The sequence below is a fragment of the Montipora capricornis genome, chromosome 5 (genome assembly GCF_036669925.1).
Source record: "Montipora capricornis isolate CH-2021 chromosome 5, ASM3666992v2, whole genome shotgun sequence".
NCBI classification, from domain to species: Eukaryota; Metazoa; Cnidaria; class Anthozoa; order Scleractinia; family Acroporidae; genus Montipora; species Montipora capricornis.
The window spans coordinates 972501-998372 of record NC_090887.1 but is presented as its reverse complement, the minus strand read 5'-3'; the positions used below and the strand labels follow the sequence as shown (position 1 = coordinate 998372).

General features: G+C 40.3%; 1 protein-coding gene across 2 annotated transcripts in view; it reads right to left on the bottom strand.

Moving 5' to 3' along the window:
* Positions 1-888: 888 nt before the first annotated feature.
* The window catches only part of LOC138049007 (uncharacterized), a 25868-nt gene continuing 884 nt past the window's right edge, over positions 889-25872 (bottom strand). Inside the window, exons 2-20 of one of the 2 annotated variants that reach the window (XM_068895117.1) lie at positions 24222-24283; positions 21650-23540; positions 20591-20805; positions 15465-18951; positions 14842-14956; positions 10962-11029; positions 10532-10594; positions 9415-9471; positions 8475-8543; positions 7411-7527; positions 6827-6961; positions 5203-5259; positions 5065-5127; positions 3935-4054; positions 3488-3559; positions 2921-2992; positions 2501-2558; positions 2148-2233; positions 889-1402 (exon numbers count right to left, since the gene is read on the bottom strand). In XM_068895117.1, the coding sequence (XP_068751218.1) occupies positions 1340-1402; positions 2148-2233; positions 2501-2558; positions 2921-2992; positions 3488-3559; positions 3935-4054; positions 5065-5127; positions 5203-5259; positions 6827-6961; positions 7411-7527; positions 8475-8543; positions 9415-9471; positions 10532-10594; positions 10962-11029; positions 14842-14956; positions 15465-18951; positions 20591-20805; positions 21650-23540; positions 24222-24283 (6870 nt within the window). In that variant the 3' untranslated portion in view covers positions 889-1339. The remainder of the gene's footprint in view (positions 1403-2147; positions 2234-2500; positions 2559-2920; positions 2993-3487; positions 3560-3934; positions 4055-5064; positions 5128-5202; positions 5260-6826; positions 6962-7410; positions 7528-8474; positions 8544-9414; positions 9472-10531; positions 10595-10961; positions 11030-14841; positions 14957-15464; positions 18952-20590; positions 20806-21649; positions 23541-24221; positions 24284-25872) is intronic. The other variant, XM_068895118.1, reaches the window with a different exon arrangement.

Sequence of the window (25872 nt, the reverse complement as noted above, 5' to 3'; positions counted from 1 at the left end):
AGTTCTTAATGTAAGTTGTGAGAATGCTTAGATAAGCCATCGTTGTTTTGCACAAAAATTAAAACACTTCCGCCCAATACTTAAAGGCCATTAACTTTATTAATCAATAGGGCTGACATGCGACGATTTATCATTCTAGAGCGTGAACCCTTGAACTTCACGATACGGGACATCACGGCGATCATTGAAAAGCACTTTCAGCCATGCAGGCGTTCGGCTCTGTGATGATTGTCAGTAGTCATCGTGAAAAAATCCACCTACAACTCTATTCGGGATAAATAACGAAACTATACATTGGACTTGGTAAGAATCACTATCAAGACATGAAGAAGTCTTTTTTCAGTGGTGCATAAAGGCAGAAAGCTATGAAGGTTTTTAATACCAATTTAGCTTTTATCCTAGAATTGTTTGCCTAAAGTAAAGATTCAAATCAAACGTCGTGCAAAGATGAAGTACCACGTGACTAAAAAAGCAGAGCATTCTGCACGAATTAGTGTAAAGGACTTCCAAAACCAAAATATTCTTCACGACACACATTCATTTAAGGACCAGACACAATATTGACATTTTGACCGAAGAAAATGGCTGCCCTCGCTGTTTCACAAACAGATGGTGTGGTGTTTTTATATAAATTCGGAAAAGGAAGGCACATCTATGAGGTTTGTTACCACCCACAGTCATTTTGATGTTTTGTTTTTAAATGTCAGAGGACATTGTTTATGTTTTGATACATTATGTTTATTACAAGACCAGAGGAAACAGGATCGTATTCGTTTGATAAAGTCTGATCAGTCATTGTGTTGAACAATGACATTGTCCCTTCCGAAGTCAACGTTTTACTTTAACCAGTTCCCAATAATAGGCACGCATATAATACGCTAAAGAAAATCGTGTATTCCTCAGTTTTATTTAACGAACACCACAAACTTTCGTGCAAGCAAGACTAATGCCAAGAACAAAACAGTCTATAGATTACAGTATGATTAAAAGGCGCACGATATAATCTGGATTCTGCAGCATCGGTTACAAATCGACCCTTTTGCGGCTTTTTCTATGCAATTTTGTCAGTCGATCCGCAAAGGATACAGGGTTAATAAAATTAATCTGTCTCCACGGATAAAACTCAAGCATGAAGACTAAAAATTTAGAAACGACGAAGTTGAATTTAAGATTGGTACAGTTACAGTACAACTGCTTTTAGGCGGTTCCAAAGTCCATTTGGCCAAGAAAACACAATTGACTATTGAAAAACACAAGTTGATTGTGAACTTTGCAGTCTCTCTGTTCGAACGTCTGATGTCTAGAGGCTTTCAATATGATGTTGATTTAAACCAATCATTCAAATCGCCGTTTTTCTTGCTGTTCGGGTGACTACGTGGCCCAAAACGTGCTTGAGGACGACCTGTGAAGAGGAGGGTAGTAAAAAGCTTTTGATGGATGTAAAACCTGGAGAACTTAAGCCCGGCTTTCCGTCTGAATGCAAGCGCAACTGCAAAAGCAACATACGCCGAATCAGCAGCGTTTAGATCATTTGTAACTTTTGTTGGAACGAAAGGGACAAATTAAAAACGAGTTTATGCGCCTGGGTATGTTGCTTGAGGTTATGCTTGCGCCAGCTCTTATGAAGGCGATCAAAAAAATACTACACTTTTGGTATTTAATAATATTAACTATTTGGTTTATTCTTTATCACGTTTAAGTGATTTGGACCTTGTTTTCACAAGCATCAATTAGGGGAGCCACATCTTTTTGCAACCGTTCGGGTCTAAATTCACTGGGTTGATAAAGGACGACAGAGTGAGGTATGGTATTTTTGGAAGACACCAAGATCCTTTGGAAACCTAATCCCAAAGCCGTTCTAATAGCTGCTTCCTGATGCAAATGCGAGGCTTAGCATGCCTCTTTTTTTTTCAGAGATGGGCAAATATACAAGCGCCAAAAGAAGCACACAAAACAGTAACCGGCACACAGACCTACTGTCGCCACGCAAACCTCGGAACAACTCTCGGAACTGGTTCAGAAAACAATGGACACAAAGAACGATACAAAAGAAACCATGGACCTTAACCCTAAAAACAATATAGCTGATCCCTTAAGGGCCCCAATGAAATTAGAAGTTGTAAAGAGCTGCATCCTGATTGACTTACTGAGATATCATCTTCCGCAGAGAACTGGTGCCCACACTGGAACCAATGACAAGCTCCCACTGTGCCTTGCTCTATCACGTGATACTCTGCATCGTAACGTCGTAAAGAACAAGAACAGTTCGTTAAACAAGAACAAACAGCGAAAGTGATGAATATATAATTTTTACATCAAGAGTTTTTTTTTCTGATTTTCTCACTCGCGGTCGGGAAAAGTACGACAGCCAATCGAAAGTGGAAATCTGCGCATGTCATTTCTAATCAGTTACGGCGGGCCTTCGGTCCCCGGGAAGTAGATTGCTTAAGACCTCCGTTCTTGATATTTGTCATACACAGATTGAAACAGTGTCAGTCACCTTTTATGTGGTCTCTCAGATGCGATGCGATACCAAAGTTAAGAGAGCAGTTTTGCCACTGAAAGAAACACAAAGTAAGAAGTATAAAAATTTTACCTCAATGAGGGACTTAAGAAGTCGCACGATTTTTGGAAAGAGCACGGACGCAATTCTTAGTGTTGAGGTCTGATCTATGGGGCCACAGTGTTTGACATTCGCTGACTGGAATGAATTGGAGGGTCTTAATTTCGAACGTCCTAAAATTTAACCATCAAGAAACCATCAAAAAATTCTCCTCCAACCGTCAAAATGCAGCATAATATAAACCTCTAAAAGGCTTTAACGACTTTCAAGTCTCATAATAGTTAGTTGATCGTCTCGAACCTTATGTGGCTCTCGAAGATCTTTAGACTGGTAAACCAGTACCCAGGCCTACCTCACCTTACAAGGATGATAAACTCGTAAATCCAGTTTGACAGCTACAACAGACCCGTCTCTACCCCCACTAAATATCTAGAGAAAAAGAAAAAAGCCCGAGTTTGGTTACTGACACGAGGACTGCAGAAAGTATGTCGCCTGTCATGTTCTGAGTCGCACAGGTAGAAATGAATATATCAGGTAGATTTGGAGAAGGGATACTGAAAGCAAGCAGGAAAAACGAGACTAGATAGTGTTTCTGTTTTCCCAATTTGCTCGCAAAATCTTTTGAATACGTTTTTATCACACGCACGAACAAGCAAGGATGCAAAGTACAGAGTAAGACAAAGCTCAGACAAAGCTCCGCTGGTACTCGCCTCGCACGCTAGAAGAGACTCTCCTGATCAAGGTCTCACTGCCAAATTCCAATTCGATCCGGAATGCACGGACACATGTTGAACGAGCTCCTGAGCGCTCTTAAGGTGTTCCGTGGACAAACAAATCCCATTTCCAACGTCCATTTAGAAATTCCATTTCCAAAATTCCATTTCCAAACATTATAGAAGTCATTTAATAATTTGCCATACTTACACGACCATTGCTGACAAGAACGGAAAAGATCATATCCATCTGGCCTCCATATACTTGAAGAAGATCACCAGACTGTAAGTGAAAGACAAGGAAAATTTGGTTAATTGTAATGTCAATGCCCCCATCTCAATGTCAAGATCAATGTCAATATCACTCTCACCTTGGAGCAATGTGGCCAATGTGAACAACGACGGCGAACGCAAACGAAATATTCAACCAACTAGCTAGCGAGGGGCTGATGAATTGAAGGTGTGACTATCGATGCCAAATTGACACAAACAAACTCCCTGTTCTAGGAATCTATGTTACTTTTTACATAAATGAAATGCACAGGTCGCACAACATTTGCTTTGAAAAAACGCTACTTAAAGTTAAAACAAGCAAAGACACTGCAACACATTCATTTTTGTTCGAAAAGGAAGCGTCTGATAAATGGTGAAGACATACCGTTACGTCATAACAGCGAATGAGTTTGTCCAAACAGGATGTGACCAACACTCTTCCCACAACCTGAAGACCGCTGACGCTTGCTGTGTGACCATCGAAGCTTCGCAAAAGGTCTCCAGTCTGACAACGAATCAACAAAATTAAATGACAGAAATGAATGGAGAGATTTCTCGGCCATACTTGGAAAATATTCAACCGTTCCTGGACATATACATACACCTGAACACATACATATCCCACTGTCACTGAACTGATACATTTCTTTCATCGAGTCCTTTAATAGCCCAGCAACGACGAGTGTTTTATAGCTCAGTGGCCGCCGAGCACAGAGCAATCGGAAGTGTTAGATTCGACTACTGCAAAGAAGCATTCGGATTCAAAATCGATTTTAAAAATTATATTTCTTAATTTTCTTCGTAAATAAAACGGCCCGAAAATTTCCCATTCCCAATACGACAGCATCAGGGGCACCCAACGAGAATATAGTTCAAAACCACTTAAACATAGCATTGTTAAACGTATTTTAGTATTTAAATGGTAGATATAGGCATATTTTTATGCCCTAAAATTTTTTTATCTGTTCGGATTTCCTAGCTGAAACTCTAGTGATCCGAAAATTATAGGGATCAAAACTTACCTTTTCGAGAACTTTAGCCAGAAAAAAGGCCCCCGAAAATTCTAGGTGACCTTTTTAGGGTAAAAATCCGTTATTAAAAAATGGGCAATTATACCATTTTTCTGATGTTCGAAAATCCTAGGAGAGGCAGGCAAGCAAGAAATTCTACAACAAATGTTCCGAAAATTCTAGATCTCAAATCGTCTTCCGAACAGATATTTTCCGAAAATTGACGTTGGGTGCCCCTGAGCATCTTGTTTTTAAATATTTTGTGTCATGTAAACGTATTAAAAATGTCTTGAACCAAGGAGCATTACTTGATGTGACCGGATCCTTACAAGGAGAACCGAACGTTATCAACTTCATCAAGGCATGATCTCGCTCAAACAAAGTCGTACTAAGCGCGATTAACTCTAATGGCGGTTAGCTACCATGACAACGCATGAATTTTCGCCATACTTAACCAAGAATTACCGCAGGTTGCGCTTTCAATAACTCAACCCCAGCCTCTTACATTCAAATTATGAGCTTGCACTTTCATGTCAGCGGATCCACTGTACAGAATGTCATCCACAACCTGCAATGCAATCATTGGAATCAAACAATCAATGGCGAGTTTTAGAAACGGAAGGAAAAATAGTTACAAACGTACCTGCAGGCATAACACGGTCATGCTGTGATCGCTGATTGAACGGATTAACAGGCCAGTCTGTGGTAAACATAATAGTGATTTATTTAGGAAACAAATTTTCTTATAACTCTTTTTGGGTCGCCTGTATTTTCAACCGTTTAGGCTTTCCCTTCGTTTCCAACTTCTTCCCTCTTTACGTCTCTTGGGGTGTACTTATGTGCCCTTGAAAAAAACGTTGTGGAAGACTCAAGAGAAAAAGGCTACCGAAAACAAGAAGGGACTTATATAGGAGGTTTTCACGTGACGTCATTGCCGCCATGTTGGTGGACGAAAACAAAAGATCACTCATTATCTTCTTTGGTTCGTCCACAAGAAGTCGTACATTTCTCTATCTTATTGGTGTCTCTAGAGGTTGGTTGAAAACGTCCTGTCATCGTTTACATTTTGTCTCATTAACATACGAGTTTGCTGATAGAAGGCATGATGCTATTTAACAATTAGACCCGTGGCCCTTGAGGGCGAAGGGTCTCATTGTTTTAGTATCACCCAACTAGTCGGACAGAAAAGGCAATTATAAAGTTAGCAAATGCAAGTTGACCAAATATTTATTTGGGAATAAAACGAAAGACAGCGTCACGCTTTTCGCTACTCGAGGACTATTACTAGTAGTCCTCTGGTAGCGTAGCCAATCAAAATGCAGGATTTGCATTAGTCCACTAGTTAGGTGATACCAATCACAAATAGACCATTTTACAGTTGTGTGCTTAGTTATCTGGCCTATGAATGAAAGTGAGACTGGAGTTGACCTTGCTTTGATGGAAACCTCACTGCTTTTCTTATGTAAATTATTACTGATTAGCATGACAACAACAACATCATTAACATAAGAAAAGGGGGGAGGTCTGTATCATAACAAGGTCAACACCAGCCTTATTTCCATTTAAAGGTTAAGCACACAACTGTAAAAAGGTCTATTGACTACAAAAGGTAAAATAACGTGTTTGACTTGGTTAAAATTAAAATTTTAAACCATTTGGCAAAAACTGAGAAATTCTTGGGTGACAAGAGCGCGAATGAGTGCATACGTCATCACTCAGAGATTATCTGGTAAATTGTGCTCATAGTTTCAGAGAATGCACTTTCAATATTCAGTACTGATTTTTTGGGCTGATAGATTAGAAAATGACGGGCTTATGCTAATGAGGCAAAAAGTGTAAACAAAGATTCCCCTATAGTAACTTCCCTTCGCGCTTTTCAGTCACTATTAAAGTCATCTAAAAATAAAGACAAATGAATCACAAAAAATACTGCTGGTTGAGAAAATGTTTCTTTAAGTTTTTTTCCTTTTTCACACAGAAATGGAACTCAGGATAAGTCCGAGTCCAAGAAAGGACTAGATTTCTCCGGAGCCTCAATTTGGGCATGACGTACATATTCCCTGTGTCTTTCATAGTTCACGAATTTATCACAGATAATTTTTGCATTCATAGGTCAACTAAACTAATTAACGCTAAAAGACTTAGAATCTCTTTTAAAATGACTGAAGTTAACACTTTAGAGGAAGAGGTGGTAAGCATTTTTCGAGTAGCTCGTGCCAAACTGTAAAAGAGAGAAAGAGGGGGAGGGTGGTTAAGTCGCTAAGTACCTTGTAGTCCCTGATAGAAATTGTGGAATCGAAAGAGCCACAACACAGCAGTCTCCGTTGTCCTTCCGTGGCTGCTGTCAAGCAACTGACTCCACGCGGCTCGTGGCAGGGAAGGCGTTCAAGCAACTTATTAGCCTAAATAACAAAGAACCGTAAACAAGCACTTCGGGCATCGTTTTTTCCAAGATGACCTTACAAACTGGTAAGAACGAGCATCTGTATTTTAACTTGGTTGAGATCAATGAAACTACGGAGAGTTTAAAAAACGTCGAGTGTTTTTGGTTGTCAGCGACCTCTGGATTAGAGTACTGGCGACCTTCAGATTAAAGTACGAGTCTTGGGCACACGCATAACGTGTAAAGAAGGAAAATTTTTGAAATGCGGGAACTAAGAACTGAGAATTCGTACTCCAATCTCAAGGTAGCTAATAGTAGGACAAGTTCTTCTTTGTGAGCACGCGCTTTGAAGTCTTGAAGCGCACCTGAAAAAACTCGACCATCAAGCCCAATGTGCACGTTCGGAACGAAAACCTCGTGAGGTTACTACATGCAGTAATACTCCAATGTACGTCATTCCTTACTTACCACCAAGTCTATAGATGCCACTACTCCAGTGTTTAGTCCAACAAACAAAACACCAAACGCTGCGTGTAGACACATAACACGACCATCAAACGTGAATTTGTAGGTGCAAGCGCCAGTCTGGTAGAAAAGAAAAGCACAAAAGGGAGTTTAAATTAAGCAAATTTAAATTTGCTCTATTGCAAATATTTTGCGATTATGGGCGAGTTACCTCATCGCTGAGATTGGTACAAACAGTTTAAAGAATAGATAGAGAATGAAGGATTTACTCTAATTTCGTCCTCAAAATCTCAATTTATTTGTTTCATGTTGCTGTTTGGCCAAGACAAACAAATGTACTAAACTGCATGCTACATATGCGGAACGATTTTTTGAGTCAATAAGGTGTGGTTTTTCATTAACGACACAAGCACAGGCAAAAGCGCACGCATATGAGTTCTCAATTCACAGCGAGCACAAGGATCAAAAGTTTTCCTTGCTTCCCTTGTGCTTGCGTTTTCCTTATACCGTGTGAGAAGGAAACACAGCATAAGCACAAGGCAATGTTCTACGTCTGGCCATGTCTGGCCAATTAAGGCACTCGTACACTAGTGAACATTGCGTTTTTATGCGTGTGCAGGAACCCATGACCCGGAGCCTACAACTCTACTGTGTTCGTGTCACGGTGTCACGTCCCGCCAATGGGACTCCCACAAGCGCTCGATGACCAATTACAAGAAATTAAGCTAACGTCATAGGGTCACCGAACCGGAACTGCCTTTGTTTTTTTCGGAAAAGATAGTCTAAAAATAGATCGGTCTGTAAAAATGCCGTTACATAGGCCCAGTATGGGAGATGTAGGCTCCGGGTCATGGGTTCCTGGCGTGTGTTTATGCTTACGTCGACGTTCTTTTTCACGTAGCATAAGCTACTTGGGCCAGCATCGCTGGTGAAAACCAGGTTTAGTCCATAATGCTTTTGTTTTGTGGTGTTGTCGTAGCTACTGCCCTCCGTTACGTAAACGATAACACCCAAGCATCAAAACACATCATTATCTTAAGTTCCTCCCTAAAATTCAAGTTAGTTACCTTGATGTTGTAGCTTCTGACAGATTGATCATTGGAACCGGTGAATAGTCTGTCTTTATCTTCGGAAATCTGTAGCAAGATTGCGCGTAAGATTTCAAAATCAAACGCAAGAAACTCCAAGAGGCAGATTCGGAAGATGGGAGGTCGGGGGGAGGGGAGGGTGGAAACATTCTGTATAGGGGTGGGGAGGGGAGAAAAGAAGACTTTTATTTTCTACCATTAGATCACAATATTCCTCTTTACTTTATTGACTGACATCTAAGCGAGTTCGGCGTTCAAAAGACGCATGCATGCGCACGAGGAGAGGAAATTAAGCTCGGTATTATTCCCATCTTTTGTTTTGGAAGTAGGTTGCTCGTCGGCTAGCTTTATTTAGTTACCCCGAAGAAACAACTTAACTTGCCAAATGATTTTTATGTTATGGGACAAATGGCTAAACTAAACGTAACGCCCCATGATTCAATGAAGTATTCTTTACTGATATACGGAAACATATGAAGGAACCTTACGCTTTTGCAGCTTATCCAATCACTCGTTTGATTGCCCTCACACCACACAATAATTGTTCCCGGAGGAGTTTTATTTTGAACATCTTCCTTTCAACTAAATATAACTTATACCAGAAACCCATAAGAGTTGAAACGTGTAACGGCCCCTTGTGTGCTGGGAAACAAGCTTCTGAATATTCAATTTGTTAAGTACCATATTTGGAACAACAAGAGCGAGGCGTTTCCAAATATGGTACTTAGCACTGAAACATTCAGCACTGAAACATTCAACCAATCAGTTCGCTGATATTCCTGAATATTCGGAAGCTGTGAACGCGCGTTACACGTTTCAACCCTTATGGGTTTCTGCTTATACTTGATCCACTCACAAGAATTTGATGACTTCATCAATTATAACCTTAGAAAGTTTTGCTAATTGTCATTCTACAAACCTCAACACAATTGACTGCCAAGTGGTGTCCTTGATAAACTTTAATACATTCCCCTGTCTGAAAATATAGCAAGCGCACGGTTATTACGGTAAAATCAAACATAAAGATATAAAAGGTACATTGATCGTCGTTATGCAGAGTGTAGCAAAAAGTAGAGTGAGTTTCAATCGAGTGTCATAAAACCAAAACCAAAGAAATTATTTTGGCCAATCAAAAAGGACGGAGACAATCCGGTAAACCAATCGAAACTCGAAGTAATTGCACGTAGCCGACACGAAAGCGCGGGAAAATGTGCACGCGCGAGCCACGATTGGTTTTGGTTTCGCTTCTGATTGGTTGAAAAAGTGGCGCGAGAACTATGAACGAATCACTGAGTGAAGTAATGCAAAACCAAAGCAATTCGCTAATTACTTTCGACACTCAATTGAAAACCGCTCTAGGAGCTAAAATGCGTGCTGCACGAGCAGCTCGATTACGTTTCCTCTTTCAACCAATGATATCACTGTTTTGTGGCGTTGTCTTGCCGTGGCCGTCTCCGTTTCTCAAACTCCCCAATATTACAGAAATGCAGGAAGAAAACTGTGTGTGCATTGTTACATCATTCTCATTCTTAAATTTTCATACATTTTCCATTCAAGACTAGCGGGGAAAATTTACTCCCGATATGATCATGTGAAATTAATGCTGTGATTTAAGGACGGTGCCTACCAATTCAAAGGTATTTTTGCCCCGATTTATGATTATGCGGGAAACGTAGATCTTAACAAGTGTTATTGAAATCGAGAAGGAAAGTTGGGGGTAACTACGCATTTTTCAAAGATAATTCATGAAGAATATTTGTAAAGAGCTTTAAAATGCAAAGCCATGTATGTCGTTCTTTCTCAAACTGAAGCTTAATTATCTCAGAAAAATGCGTGGTTACCCCCAATTTTCTTTTTGGATACCAAGTGTACTTTCTAAGATCTACTTTCTCTGCATAGCTTTAAACCACGCAAAAATGTCCTTGTATTAGTAAGCATCACCAATAGGAAACCTGAGTATCTCGAGATGCGCAGAACGTATGCGCAATAACAATACTAGGCGCCGTCCTTAAATTCAACACTGATGAGTGACAGACCTGGACATCGAATGCTCTTGTGGTTTTGTCAGCTGAACAAGTAAATAGATGACTATTGCGGACCTGGACAAAAATAAACAAATAAATACTCACAAAGCATTCCAAATAAATTCGGCTAAGACGTTAGAGTCTTCTTATTCAGACTCACAGAAAACGTGCTCCTTTTCAGTTGGTTAACAGGTTTTTAAAGAAATTGTTGGGCTGTGTTGACGCCGGGATAAGTGAACTGAGCACGGAAATTCGGTGTTGGAAATAGGAAGATTAGAAAGTTAACATTTCAAGCGTTAGCCCTTTGTCACAGCGAATTGATAAAACCAAGATTACAGTCTGACGAGGGCCTAAAGATCTAAACGTCAGTTTCCCCCCCCCCCCCCATCCCACAACCACCAATTTTCGCGCTTTAGTTTTACGAAACTCATAGTTAACTCACCTTTAATCCACAAACGGCCCCTGTGTGTCCTTCATACTTGTTCGCTTGACGACCTTCTCTCTTGTGTTCTGAATATGGAAGAGCAAGATGAGTTATTGTAGGCGCCGTTTATGGTGGATTCCATTCATAAATATAAATAAAACTCTCAAGCTTATACAGACGAGAATAATTTCCACTGAGGAAACTGCAAATGAAATCAAATCCAAATGTTGGCGTTTGAGGAGAAGGAATCTGGAGAACTGGCCACGGAGAGAAACCTTCAGAATGACAGTAAAACGACCGACAAACTCGGCTCACGCGAAGCACTTTGGTGGAAAGCGAGAGCTCTCACTACAGCCGAGAAAAACCGACAAAAATCCCACTTTAAGATTCAGGAAAATTTCAAATGGCGAGTTAAGACAGATTCCTAACTTGTCACTGTGAGACAATCATGTTGATGAGTTCTGCGCCAGAACATTAAAAAACATAAGGCAAAATCTTACCCGAGTAAAACGAAAGCAAATGGAGTAAACGAAACGGAATTTTCTGGTTGTCCTGATACTCAGAAAATTCAGGTCGACCTCGAATGGAAAACCCAAGATATTTCGAAGTTTTGTTCAGTTTCAAAATATTTCCTGTTTCATTTGAATTTCTTCCTGGAAAAGCTAAGGAGTGTCCTGGGCCCGGTTGTTCGAAAGCGGGTTAACTTAATCCAGGATTAGCGTTAACTTTTGTTTCATGTTTTCAACTTTTTGGTAAAAGTTTCTTTTGCTTATTTTTGTTGTTCAGGATTGACTTCTTCTAATGTAAAGTTTTGCCGAATATCAGCGTTGAACAGCATTTGGGAACAGAGAAATAAACTCCTTGGTTAATTTTTAATCTGGGATTTGCGTTAATCGGCTTTTTTGAACAACCGGGCCCAGAGGGCTTTGCCGGAAGGTCATTAGCATTTACAAGGTCCCGGATGTCGGCCCGCGCTCGCTTTTTCCCGCCTTTTTACTCTTGTCGCTTTGCTTCGACAAAGTTTCCATGAACGACTCAAGGTCGAAAAAATTCGGATGCCGCTTTTGTAAGCTTTTAAAGAGAAGATGAAAACAGAAAATACATCCGAGAAAACCGAACATGATATGGAATCTTTGGAAATACCCGGAGGCGATAGGCGAGCGACGAGACATCGCAACATTCCCGTTAAATGTAAGTTTGAATCCTTAAAAAACTGGTAGTTTCATTCTCTCGAGTTGTCTTGAATATTTTACACTGTTGCTATTGCTGTATTGCTGGTAGTCTCATTCTCTCGAGTTGTCTTATATATTTACTCTATTACTGTGCTTTTACGTAAAATATTAGTTTTCGGAGCTAAAAGTAAAATTGATATCTTATCTGATTAAAACAATCTCTATTTCTTTTCTTGTTTGGCCATCAGAAAACAAACAAACAAAAACAAATTAGAACAGGATAATTAATAGAATAAGTTAATGCTTATTGATTTACTCTCTGTAAGTATGAAAAGATATTCTTCGTATAAAATAGCAAACATTTGTACGTTCTCCAACGCTACATAGGATTCGAAACTCGTAATTGCAACAATTACTTGTTAAGTCCGTTTGCACCGACACGATACCACACCATCGCCTCAGTTCACTATTTCTACTTCCACTCATGTTCTTCGAAAATATAATAAATAATCATTGCTAAATTAGCCAGTTTCAAAAATACCATAATTCTCTTTCTTTGTCCCTCCAAAATTTTGCATAAGCATTGTTTTTATTTTCTCATGGAACTTACAATGGTCCAAAGAGAAACTGGAAAAAACTGCTTATGCAAAACTTTGGAGGGACAGACAAAGAGTATTATGGTATTTTTGATACTGGCTACTTACAGGAAGAAATATTTCGTTAAAAAAAGAGCGAATATGCATTGGTTACTTGATTATGGCCAGCAGGAAGACTCAAACTAAGCGTCGTTATTACGTTCGCTTCGAATTTCATAAATGAGAATTTTTAAGGCCTTGCCTTACGTCCATCAAAAGAAGCAGTGGGGATAATATTGAGCAAATGGGTGGGGCCATTTTATATATCCGGGAAAAACTAAATAGTCAAAACAATCAACCATGCCGTTCGCGAAGGTACTTTGTTCTTTGCGTGATATTTTGCAAGCAGTTATGTCTTAATCGACAGTTAGTTACTTGGGCATAGTCAGGAAAAAAGGTTGAAGGTTCGATTATCAAATTAGGTTCCGGTATAATACGTCTTGCGTGCTGTTAGAACTGAAATGTCGTCAGGTGGGATACTCGCAATTTTACATGAAAGAAAAACAAATTCGTTTTCTGAAGTCTTGCGGTAGCGACATCAAAGAGCTGGTCGCAAATGCTGTTCCGTAAAGTCTAAGTCAACGTTTTGAAGGTGTGAAGAAAGTTATGAGCAGACTTAAGATATTTAATCCAACACGAACTTAAACTGAGTCATTTTATAGAGCAGTGAATTGAATACATTGTGTTTACAAGACCTAACTATAAAATAAACCATCCGTTCGAAGGAAAGAAAAATTCCAGCCGCACTTGAATACACTGTCATCCAAACTTTGCACATTCTGTCTTTCATGGTTGAAATTTCTTTTTCAGTTTTTTCCTGAGACCTACACGCTTTCTTTCTCGTCAAATTTTAAACAGTGCATCGAAAAAATACGAAGCATTGCCATCAGAAATTAATGGCAGGGTTATAAAATAAATAAAGCCCTTTCTGGGTTGCTGGTATGTCGGCTGATAATGTCCGCGCCTGAAAGATTGTCCTCAAATTTGATATTTGCCCTCGAAGCTTCGCTTCTCGGCCAAATATTCATTTTTCGGACAATCTGTCAGCCGCGGACATTATCAGCCGACATACCAGCCGCCCGAAGGGGTCTATTTACTAATTGTACAGTCTGTTTCATTTCTCAAAGTACAGGAGTATTCTGATTTAATTTTTACAATATAAGAAATGTAGCCTACATATGAACTGCGGATGGACGGATGTAGGAAGATAAGTAACACTTATTGTACAAGGGCGCGCTGGATGATGAAGTGATAGATAGCGCGCCGAGTTGGTTATACTCATTTTATACCCAGCAAGCCCGAATAGAATAATTGTTTTATTAAAAACTCCATGGTGTTCCCGGGGGGGTAGTATTGTCGACCAAAGCATCGATTTCTGCCTCGGTCTATTCCGGTTTTTTCTCAGAGCTGCAAAAATGTTTTCAACTCGCTTTATTGCTGACTCGTTCCTTGACTGTATAAGGTACAGCAGGTATATGAACTGATAGCCTGTGTCCGGCAAGCCAAAGAAAATGCTGGAAATCTGACATCCGTAGTTCAGTTTTTAATAATCGCAGTTCGATAAGCAATTCGGGAAGGCTTGACTGCGCTTCACTGCTCTACCAACTGAGCTATCAGGCCAGAGAGGAGCGAGTCAATTATTGCGAGTTTCATGTTATATCCCGTAAGTGGTGAAATGAAATTTCATTCGCTGCTGAATGGACATGACACTGATTTAAGGTAGAAAGACTATCGCACTTAAACAGCAACTTAAGCAGCTGCAAACAAGCAAATCTCGTCCCCAGAGCCCGCACCAAGAACAAGGACTCTGGATTTATGCGCAGTCGCAGTGAAAGTACATTTTTTGTAACTATTTGCAACCAATTTCGCGGAGACCAGAGTCCGTTTTTTTGGTGCTAACTAAAAGAAAAGCGGGCTTTGGTGACAAGATTGCAAGCAAGAGTAAAAAAAAAATCCAGGCTTGAACAGTATTCGAACCCATGGCCGTGCGATTCCGGTGCAGTGCAGACAGATGGGGCTAGGCATTCACAAAGTAACAACCTTGAACGATCAGTGTCATTCGTTTGAATATACTCAAAGACAGTAAAATACCTTTTGCTTTCTGTAGAGTTTTCTGTAAAGAATTGACAGTTGAGGATGGGATTTGCAAGTGATTTGGTCGGGTATTGATACTACTTGTCGCATCATCTGACTGCGATTGGCTCTCCTGGAAACAACAGACACGTTTACAATCAATTTTCGTTATATAATCACTTCTTCAATCGTCATTATGCACTCTTATAGTTTTTTGTGACCGGCGTAACCTAATGTTGATTATTAAAATAAAGCTTCTATGAAGGTCTTTCCGGTAATGTGGTTCATTCTCCGGTTCAAGAGGATTCTCACTTGTAAGTCTACTTGAAGAGTGAAATCCTTCAGTATGGTCATTTAAATGAAAGCAGAGAGCAATACTTTCCGGTGGCCATTTTTCATTATGCTGCCCAATTAGTTCTTCCTTAGCATCCTAAACGCAGATAAAAAATCACAAATGAGTCAAAATGGAAGCTTTTGGTATTATTCAACCGTGATCTTATCCTGATAGATCGAATATTACAAACACAAGCAAAGAGGATTTAAGAAACACGTTTCGATGCTTTAAACGTCATCATCAGCCATTGTAACACTTGCGCTATCAAGACCATTTAGATCAAAGAGACGTGTAAACATAAACTCACCACATCACGCGTGGGAATCTCGTCCAACATATTGGCCATATCCTCGCTTCCAGATCCCCCTAAGTGAGCTGTGGTCGTGTGGGCCGCCGCGCAGATGACTCCGCCTTTTCCTTTGTATGAAGTCATTTCACTCCACTCTGTATCACCTGAAGTATTGTCAACCTTTCTTTTTTTCCGAGGAACAGCTTCCATGTCATTACGTTCCTTGTCTCTGGCATGTGATTTTTCTACCCTGTGTTTTCGCGATTCCAATAGACGTTTCTTAGCGGAGTGAAACATGCTGGATTTTTTAAAATCCTTGGACGTCCTTCGAGGAGAGGGCTTGTCTCGAATTGAGATTCTTGAAGACTGGGAGGCGCGCCTGTCAATCTTAGTTTCAGCGGCATCACTGTGGGAAGAAGAATGAAAACCGCTTCTTTGTTGTTCAGCTGCGCCCTCAATGCCTTCCTGTTGTTCTTTCCATCGTTTCATGTTTTCTTTCACAGATCGAATCTTCTTTCTGCCCGTCTCGATAGTCTTTGAAACATCCACGTCAGAAAAACTCTTTTTCCTAAGTAAGGCTCCATCAGAGGGCGTGAGATGCTTGCTTTTTTTCCTGAAATCTCTCCTGGGTTGCTCATTACCAAATTTGCTAGGCTTTTTCGCCTGAACACTTTCACGCGGTTTCCTGGCAACAACACCACCTGAAAAATGACTTCGCTCCGACCTCGAACCAAAACTCCTAAGCTCATCTTTCGTCTCTTCGTCGTCACTATTGTGGCTCCCGGACGTCTGTAGAGCCACATTTGCTTGACGGTTTTCCCCAAATGAAGATTTTCCTGGGTTCGTGGCAAATTCTAATGCGTCACTCGGATGGTTGCTTTGTGACGTTTCTTCTCTCAAACTGATTTGCGATGTTTTACCGATATTACAAAGGTGTTCTCCGGATTGATTAATAGTGTCAGTCATACTTGCATTCAAGGACGACTGACCATGAAAACCCCTTTCAGTAGGCAGTGGCGTTATGTCCTTGCTACCCTCGCAAGAATTACTCGAGGCTCTGCTAACAACATTACAGAAAGTGCCATCCTGAGAGACTGACTCCACGGGCGTCGCGGACATTCTGCTGTCATTGCTAGTATCCTGTTTCGTGGATAAGTTAGTGTTATTTGTTGAAATCCTCTCGCTCCTTGAAAGTGAAGACTGCCCTTGTCTATCATAACAAGCGTTTTCTAGAATGTTAAGTCGTGCATTCCGCAATTCTCCCATTCTGAGCGTAATCCTCTGTTCTTCGGAACTTAAAGAATCCAATTCCGTGCACAATTTCTGAATCTGCGCCCGGACAGATGTTAATCTAGATTGAACAGCATGTAAATTCTGTAACTGGTTTTGCTCTTCTCGTTCAATACTTAACAGTTCTTGAACGTTTACTTCAGTTCGGTAGGTAGCCGTTTTGTCATCTCCGCTCGATGTCTCTTGCCGTTTTGGTCTTTTCGCCATATTTTTATCTCTTACACTCGAGGCACTCTCAGAATCTAACGAGGAGTTCAATCTCTTGCGCTTTATCACCGATGCTACTTCCGAGTTTTCTTTAGAACCATATTCGATTGTGGTATTCAAGTCTATTAGCCCTTCACCTTGAAGTACTGATTGTCCAGAAGGCGATTGGGAGCTGCCAAGAGTCAGTAGGGACGCTTTGGTCGATCTTCGCATTTGCATTCCATCTAGGTATGACGTTGAGCTTAAATCTATAAGACCTTGGCTCTGAAGCTCGTCGGGTCTTTCTTCTTTAGGCCCACCAATGTGAGGAGCTTTACTCGTTGGTACGCCAAAGGGTGGTCCTTTTAAAGAAGTCCCTTGTAAAAAGAAAGGAGAGGCTGCCGACGTGGCGAAAGCCTTGTCCGAATAAAACTCCGTTGACTGACGTCTACTGTCATTTAAACGTCTGTTTAATGACTGCTGCGAGTCAAGCATATTTTCCTCACCTAGAAGCCCTGCTCGTGAATCTTCTCCAAACTTGCGTGTCCTTACCATGGTTGAGTCTAAGCTGATGCTTCGTTGTCCTCGATTTCGAAGCCTTGCTGGCAAAGAAGCTTTCGCTTTCAAACTCGGATCGAACACTTCTTGCGTTTTGATTTCTGACAAAGGAGGTTGCGACCTGCGACCCTCTGGGAGATCAGACTCAAGGCTGTGAGTAGCCCCATCTAATTTTCTTCCGTTGTTGTATCGATCAGCTAAAGCTTTGCGCACAGCTGGAGGAAGATTGAACCGAGATAGATCAAGTGAGAGGGAGGGAAAAGAGGTAGTAGATCCGGGAGATTGTTCACCTGGCACAGGAGATGCAGAAGAGAAGTTTCGAGAAATCACTGGGCTTCGAGGCGAGGACAGTATCGACGATTGAGGAGAAAAATCATTTGGTGATTTCATTACTTCTCCGGTTGATTTCTTGGCTAAAGGCATTCTCGTATTAAAAGGTGCGACAACGGAATGGGGAACGCCCAGCAGTTTGGTGCTGAAGTTCAGATCAATCATTTCTGTTTTTTGAGATCCAGCAGCGATTTCGTTCTCGGTACCAGGTTCTGTTTTTACTTTTATCAAAAGTGGTGGATTTGGCGTCGGTGCCTCTTTGATGTCAAAACTACTAAGCGCAGGTCTAAGTTGTGGTGCTGACTCACTTGTATGATCCTTTTCACGTCGCACCGCATTTAGACTATTATCGATGCCTGATGAATCCACATGCTTCCAAGATCGCCCATGTTTCAGCGAAGTTTTGCTCAAATTATTATTGGAACTCGCTTTTGTTTCGACAGCTGAAGAACCATGCAATGCCAGGAGACCTTCAAGGTTTGGTACAGTGCCACTCAAATCAATACTGAGGCTACCTTCTCTGTCCAGGCTATCACTATGATGGGTTGTTGTTCCAGGCCTTCGTATTGTGTCACTTAAATCAATGCTCGCACCAGTGCCTGGGCCAATGCTAGCACCGCTGCTTCCTCTAATGTTACCGTCAACAGTGGCACTAACGCTGACATCAGTGTTGGAACCAGCCTTAGCGCTGATGATGAAACTAAGGGTACGTTCACTTGAAGTGCCATCAGTGATTGGATTAATAGAAGAACGCAGAACTGTGGAGCTCAGATCAATGTTTTCGGGAGAAGCGTCGGTTTGTGAAGTAGATCTCGGTGATGTGAAAGACGAAGTCAAATTGAGATCAATTTGACCCGTGTTTTCATCGCTGCCACCCCTTGAACCTTTCTTATTTCCCGAAGCATTTCTGGAGATAGGGTCATGAACCGCATCCAAAAGTTTTTCCTTTGATTCTTGGGTATTTCTCGAAGTTACTTTAGAGGGTGTGGCTCTTTTCGAGATCTTTGAATTCCCGACTCGCTTGGGGGATCTGCTTTGACGGGTATCTTCTTTTGTCTTAAAACTTGGCAATGAAGCAGTACTTTCGTCTTGGGAGCTACTGTCCTCGTCTTTAAACACTCGTTGATGATATGAACAGTACCTAAACAAAGAAATACCTTTGTACAACAAACATGCGTACTACCAGGGACCAACTGTAAACTGTAGGAATAATCTTTCATTTGGTAAAATACAGCGAAAAGGCGTCTTAGTTTTTAAGGGACTGGGACACATCAGGACCATAATAAGGACGGAAATTTTGAACACGGATAAGACAATTTGCAGCTTAATTCACCTTAATTCGCAAAGGATTTTTTTCACCCTAGTAAAGGAGCGCAAGTAATTTTTTCCCACTTAAGCCCCTATAGGGCCCCTATTTTTCAGGAAAGGGGGCCCTATGACTCCCTAAGACAAAATCCTGGTGAGAACACTTAGAGTCCGCGATTAAAATTCAAAGGAGGATTTTCAATTGAGTGTCAAAAAGCATCTCATAATTTGTTTGGTTTGACAATAATACGCAAGGTAATTGACTTAAAGAGGTATCGCCGACTTAAAAATATTCCCAGGTAACCGAGCATTCGCAAGAGAAAACTTGATTTTGACCAATCAGACGTAACAGCAAAACCCATTGTGATTGGCTCACTCACGTTTTCCCGCGCTTCTTGCTTTGTGTTATGATTGGTTCATTTCATGGTCTGCCTCTGATGTGATTGACCAAAGCATGTTTTACTATAGGGACGTCTTCGTTTACATTTTTTGCTTCATGAGCACAAGGCTACCGTATAGTTTTCTAATTAGTCAAGAAGAATGAATATTGACTGCGTAATGAGCGTCTCTGAAAATTGAAATGCGATTTACCAGATAATCTCTCAGCAATGATGCTTTGAAAATTCGAAAATTTGGAGAGGATGCATGGAATCACTAGCGCTTTGGCCACCCAAGAATTTATCAGTTTTTTTTATGGCTAATAACTGGCTCGTTATCAAAGCTAACAGATTTAAGTGAGTTTAAAGTGGTACTATGATCAAAAAATCATTTCCTTTTTTTCTTCAGATTTTGAAATCGTGTTCGCTTAACACCTAACTAACAAAATTTTGAGCTTTGAGTTTTATCCAAAGGCTGTTTATTTTGAGTGTAAGTTTTGGATTTCATGGTCCGCCATTACTCACGTTCAAAACTGACCGATTGGACCTCAGAGGGTTGGATCTAAAGAAAATGACGTCATTTACTCACTAACTTAAAATTTCAGCGTGTAAACAGCGTGTAAACGCAATTTATTGTATATGCAAAACAAGGGTTTAAAAGTCTGAAAGCCTGAAACTCCCGTGCTGCATATTAATTCAGCCTCGTACACACGCATTGCATTCTTAAGCTAGCGAGTCTTTGACGTCATTTTCTCCTCGCCCCAGCTCTCTCAAGATTTTAAAGTTAGTAATGGCGGACCAATAAATAAGAAAATTCCAGTTAAAATAAACAGGTGTCTTTTTAAAATCAGAACTTAAAACTTAGGTCAGTTAGTGTTTAGTTAACATAGTTTTGAAATCCAAAGACAATAAGAACTGTTTTTTTGGTCGTAGTACCACTTTAACAAGTTCCTTTACTTTTTGAAGTCAATTTGTAAATAGCATGATGCCTTCTGTGAGCAAACTTGTATGTTAATGAAACAAAATTTGTAAACAGTGACGTCGTGAAAGATCCCCTTACACTCAGTAGACAACAGATATTCTACACTTTTGACGTACTTGTTCCATGTTATCGCCCCGCACTGAACCCCATCAATATGAACAAAACTACACTGTGGACGTGACAGCGACAACTGAGAAAAACCTGGGGTGTACCGCGAAGAAGGGGATTTACTTGATCCAGGACTTGACGATGAAGTGCTGGTTGGTATTGATGGGCGTGTCTCTGACCCTTTACTTGGCTTGGACAGTGAATAAAGGCCCGTCTCTTTACCCTTATGGAAGAATAAAACAGAAGAAAACAAGTGAGAAATCTCTCAGGATCATTCTGGGAAAATAGGACACGATCAGAAAATAATTGCGTTTTTGGTACTCGTGTATGAATGAATGTTCTACTCGTTACAGCAGTATAAAGCGTCTATAATGCAGTAGACACCAAAAATCCCAAAAAGCTCAAAACCTGACCTGACGTGTCAAGGGACAGACTTGGGAAAATGTAAAGATATCAACGTTCTTTGGAGAAAGGTTAATCAAACAATGTCCATGTCGCGGGACAACTACACAGTGATGGTTTAGACGTTCCAAACCATTAAGTGATGGGCCAGTTAAGTGAAGGGCTTCTTGACACCAGTTAGACCGACGAGGACTGGGCAACTCAAACTTAAAATGTTAAAGGCGAACTTCACTCCAAAATGACATTATTTCTTACTCGATTAATAGAAAGTTCATGAGAACAGTTTTTAACCAAAATTTCAATCTTCAAATAGCTTTCTAACCTTGTGAAATTCCTGTTAAAAATACACACATGCAGGCCGCCATCTTGGATTATACTTGACGTCATTGAGCTCAACCTGGCTGGAAGCTAACTTCAGGTTGAGCTCAATGACGTCACGGACGTCATTTTCGAGGAACTTCTCCTTTAAGGTAACTGTTTTACGTTTATATTCACAACTCTCCCTCAGTTAGCCACCCAAAATGTGCTAAGATATTTGTTTTTCTACTAAATTTTTATTATCACAATGACCTATTTATGCGTTGGGAGCATCAGAGTCAAGACTGAACTAGACACAAAATCTGAACGACAAACAAAGACAAAACTTATGTACAAGTAGCATTTACCTCGGAATTATTTCGTTCCTTTTCAACTCCAAGCAAAGATCTTAGCTTCTCCTCTCTCTTGTCCCACGGTAATGAACTCACATTCGAAATCGTCATTGGTGAGCTGGCCTGGTCATTACGTTTTGGTCTGATGTCACGACTGACATTACATGTACTTTCGTCCGTTTTTCCTTTTCCACCAACATTTCTGCTATCATGAGGAAATTCTTGCCTGTTCTTGGTTTCGGATGGCCTCCGTAATTGGCTCGCGTTTTCTGCTTGGTTTTTTGAATTTGATGACTTCTCGTCTTGGAATACCGAAGATGACAGAGAGAGGCTTTCCAACCTGGTCGTTTGTTGCTCCTTTCTTTTCTCACTGGTTACTGGCAACGAGTCCCTAGTGTACTTGGCAGTTTTCATAGGCCCAGTTTCTTCAAGGTATGACACAGAGTTCCCTTTAAGAATTGGCCTTTTTTTGTCTGCAAGAGATACAGTGTCGTCTTTATGCCCTTTAGATCTTTCTGATGAATATACATTAATGTCGTCCATTTGTCCATAAAGCAACTGCTCTTTCGTTTTCTCTATGTCCTTTAAGATATCCTCTTTCTTTTTCTTATTTGACTCTTGGGTTGAGAGGGAATTCCCCTTTTCAGATGAAAAGGTATCTCGTTTGACAACAGCAGAAGAGTCACCCTTGAGTCTAGCTGTGGCTGTTTTAGAAATATCCTTTTCAGTAGATCCAGAATCTTCACCAGTTGATACATTCTGTAGCCATGTGGGTTTTTTTGATGTTTCTGTATTTCTTGCTGCCTCACCTCTTTTATATCCCACGCAAGACAAAATCTTATCTTGTGGAACTGATTCTGTGGCAGTGTCTTTACTCTCTGTTGAATCCCTGGTGGTGCTACCGGCACCAGCTTTCTCTGAATCCTTCTTCTTTTCTTCTCCTGGTCGTGCAAATTTTCTTGGCTTCCCTTTCCTGGCATTTTTGCCAACAGGGCTGCCTGAAGTTGGGGTATGGTCTAAAGTTGTTGGTGTCTTATCAACAGATGATCCTTCTTCAGACCTATTTCCTGCTTTAGTCTGAGTGCTTGATGCCGTCTCTTTTGGCTCAAACTTAGAATTTTGTTTATTTTTGCCATTTGAAGAGCCAGCCTGTTCCTCCTTCCCTTTTTGAGAAGACCCAGCAGTCCTAGTTTCATCTCTTACGTTATTAAGATTTGGTGAGTTGTTGTCATGCCAATAATAATAATTATTGTTACTGCCACCAGAATGTGAGTGAGGTTGACGATCTTGTCTCAAGTACGAGTCAGACTCCTCATTGTGCGAAGGTCTTCGACCACCAACAGGATACTGGCCATACATGTTGCCTGCTCTATTTTCATACTGTGAATCACCGGAGTTTCTTCTCCATCTAAACCTATCATTTTCTTGATGCAAGTTATTTATCATACCATGATTGAGTGGTGGACCACCTCTGAATTCTCCTGGCTTTCCTCTACCACTTCCAATCCATGGTGGGTGAGACTGCACTTCTGGATACTCGTCCCTCCTGATCCCTCTACTATAAAAGCCCTCATCATGATGGTATTGCGGATGCTGATAAAACTCTCTCGGATGCCCTGGGGGATAGCTGCCCCTATGCCAACTTTGATTCACCTTTGCATTCCTCTCATTGTCACTGAAATAATTAAAGCCATTATAATCATCAGTAGCCCAGTTGGGCATTTCTCTGTTCTCTTGTTGCTGGTTTGGACTTTTAACCTGTTTGTCTTCTGGGCTGCATTCTGGATGTTGATCTCTTACCCACTGAAGAAGCTTTTCTTGATGATTTTTCTCACGCAGATGTTCAGTAAATTTCAAAAGGCCAACAAATTCTTGCTTACAAAGACTACAGCTATGGACAGAATTGCTGCAAACAAACAAAAAGCAAAATGACTTTATGACCTGTGCCACTGTGTTGCTAACAATACTGTGAGAAAAGTTCATCAAAAGTTTTATGAGCAATATACATGGCTCTTTTATCCATGTAGTTTATAACCTTCTGCCAAAGTAAACTGTGACTCAAAAGTATAAAAAGGACTTGAAGGGTCATAAGTCCAGTTCCCACGTGTGTGACCTGCAGCCAGAAATCTTTTTAAGAACACTGGAGCTGCAGAAAGACTTTATCCACACATGCTGGGTTGCAAAAGAAAATGGACATAACATGACTTTTCTAAGATGGAAGTTAGAGAGATCTTCATTAAGACCTTCGAGGATCTTTCAAAGATCCTTTTCAGCACAGTATACATGTAAAACTTTCACCAGGAAAGTGATTGTTATCAAATACAATGTTATTATTATGGCATTAATCTTTTCTTTCCATTAAAATCTCCTGTCACCATAATAATAAAATTGAAGTTTCACTGGCGCAGATCGTGGCTATTCTCTTGACAGTTGAACATAACCAAAATACCTCATCTCATGCAGATAACATCAAGTATGCATCCTAATGTGACATGTAAAATCTTGAAGGATTGAATGTTAAAAGGTTGATGTGTAATCTGTAATTAAGCCACCCAAACAACAAATGAAACAATAACATTTTGCAAACCTTCCACTTTTTCTGTTCAAATTTGTATTGTGCAACAAAGACCATGTGTGCTCTTCAAGCTCCTATGAAATACAACAAAGAACAGTCATGGTTCTTCTAAAGAGGAACTTAAATAGATGGTTTAACTTTTCCTCATGACATTTACACTTACAGCTAGTAGCACAACTATAAAGACTTTTCACCAATTACACACTCACAACTTCTGTCTGTCTGAACAGAGTCTTATGTGTACATGTACATTTGATTTACAAGAGAGGATCTGTAACAAAGTTGTAGCATTAGCTATTTGCATGAAAAAGTCTTTAGAATGAAGGAGGATTGAAAAAATGAGAAGCAGCTTTCCTAACAACCTCGTTCCCAGGGTCTCTCCTCTTCCCTTTTATTGGAGTGGGAGAGAGAGAGAGAGAGAGAGAGAGAGAGAGAGAGAGAGAGGTAGAGGTAGGTTGCTTTCCTGTTATTAGCCGGAAAATTCATTCTTTCCTTCCATACAAACCTGGAGACTGTACTTCTTTTCTTCAAAGAACACGCAAATAAATACATTTACTCAGGAGCTTTTGTTGCTATCTCAGAAGCTTCATCCACAATAAGGTGTTACTATTGTGTTGGGTGGACACCAAGAGAGTATTAAGACGAAATCCACCAGAAGTTCGAGTAACAAGTGGACAAAAAGCTAGTAACAAGATTATAAACATTGTATTGCAAACATCTGTACGACTGTTTTAAATATCTTCTGAAAAAAGATCATTTCTAGCAACACCAAACGTCAAAAACAACTGTTTAACTTCGTAAGAAACACTTGAAAGTACTGGTGAAATGAAACTGATGATGAACAATTTCACAATTTCTCTGAATGTTGAAATTTAATTTTTCTCGTTCCCATGGGAAATTGTTTTCAGTGTTATTTCAGGCAAATATTTATATCTTTAGCTTTCAGGAAATGTAAAAAGGACTGTAAAATACTTGAAATTATTCTGGAACCAGATTTTTGTCCACTAAAAACTGAAATTGCTCGATTTTCTACTGGTTTCCTCTTAATTTTATATTGTTAAATAATAGGTAATGTCTTGGATTTTTATCCTCTGTGAGTAGTCTCTAGCACAACAGTTTGTCTGGACAGACGATGCCCTTAATTTTATGAGCATTAACCACCATGTCCAACTAGCCTGCGAATGCAGACATATTTCTGGCAGTTGTCTTTCTCCCCCACCCCCAAAATAGCTTCTTCTCCTTTTTGTTTTTTTTTGAGAAGGGGCGGGGGATGACTGCTGGAAATACATCTGTGTTCGCAGGCCAATGTTCATGTCCATTTCAGATGGATGATCTATCTTTATATAGATGGGTTCAATTCCCACCCTGGTCAGAATTTTTCTCTGTCCTTGTGTGGGCCCATTTCCACCAGTAGGGCTAACGCTCACATGGTTTATATGGGATAGAATTCTACCACTTCACATTACCCTCTATTCAGTTATCTTTATAATACACTTTAGTATAAACACACAAGTGATTATACAAAATCACGCACTCTCATTGGTTCGCTATCTCGGATTATCAGCCGATAATCACCTTGACAGACAAAATGGCTGCCAGTAGTCGTTTGGCCACTTTAATTGAAGATGATTTCGTGTTGAAATGTTTTTCTTTTGTTCTCTTT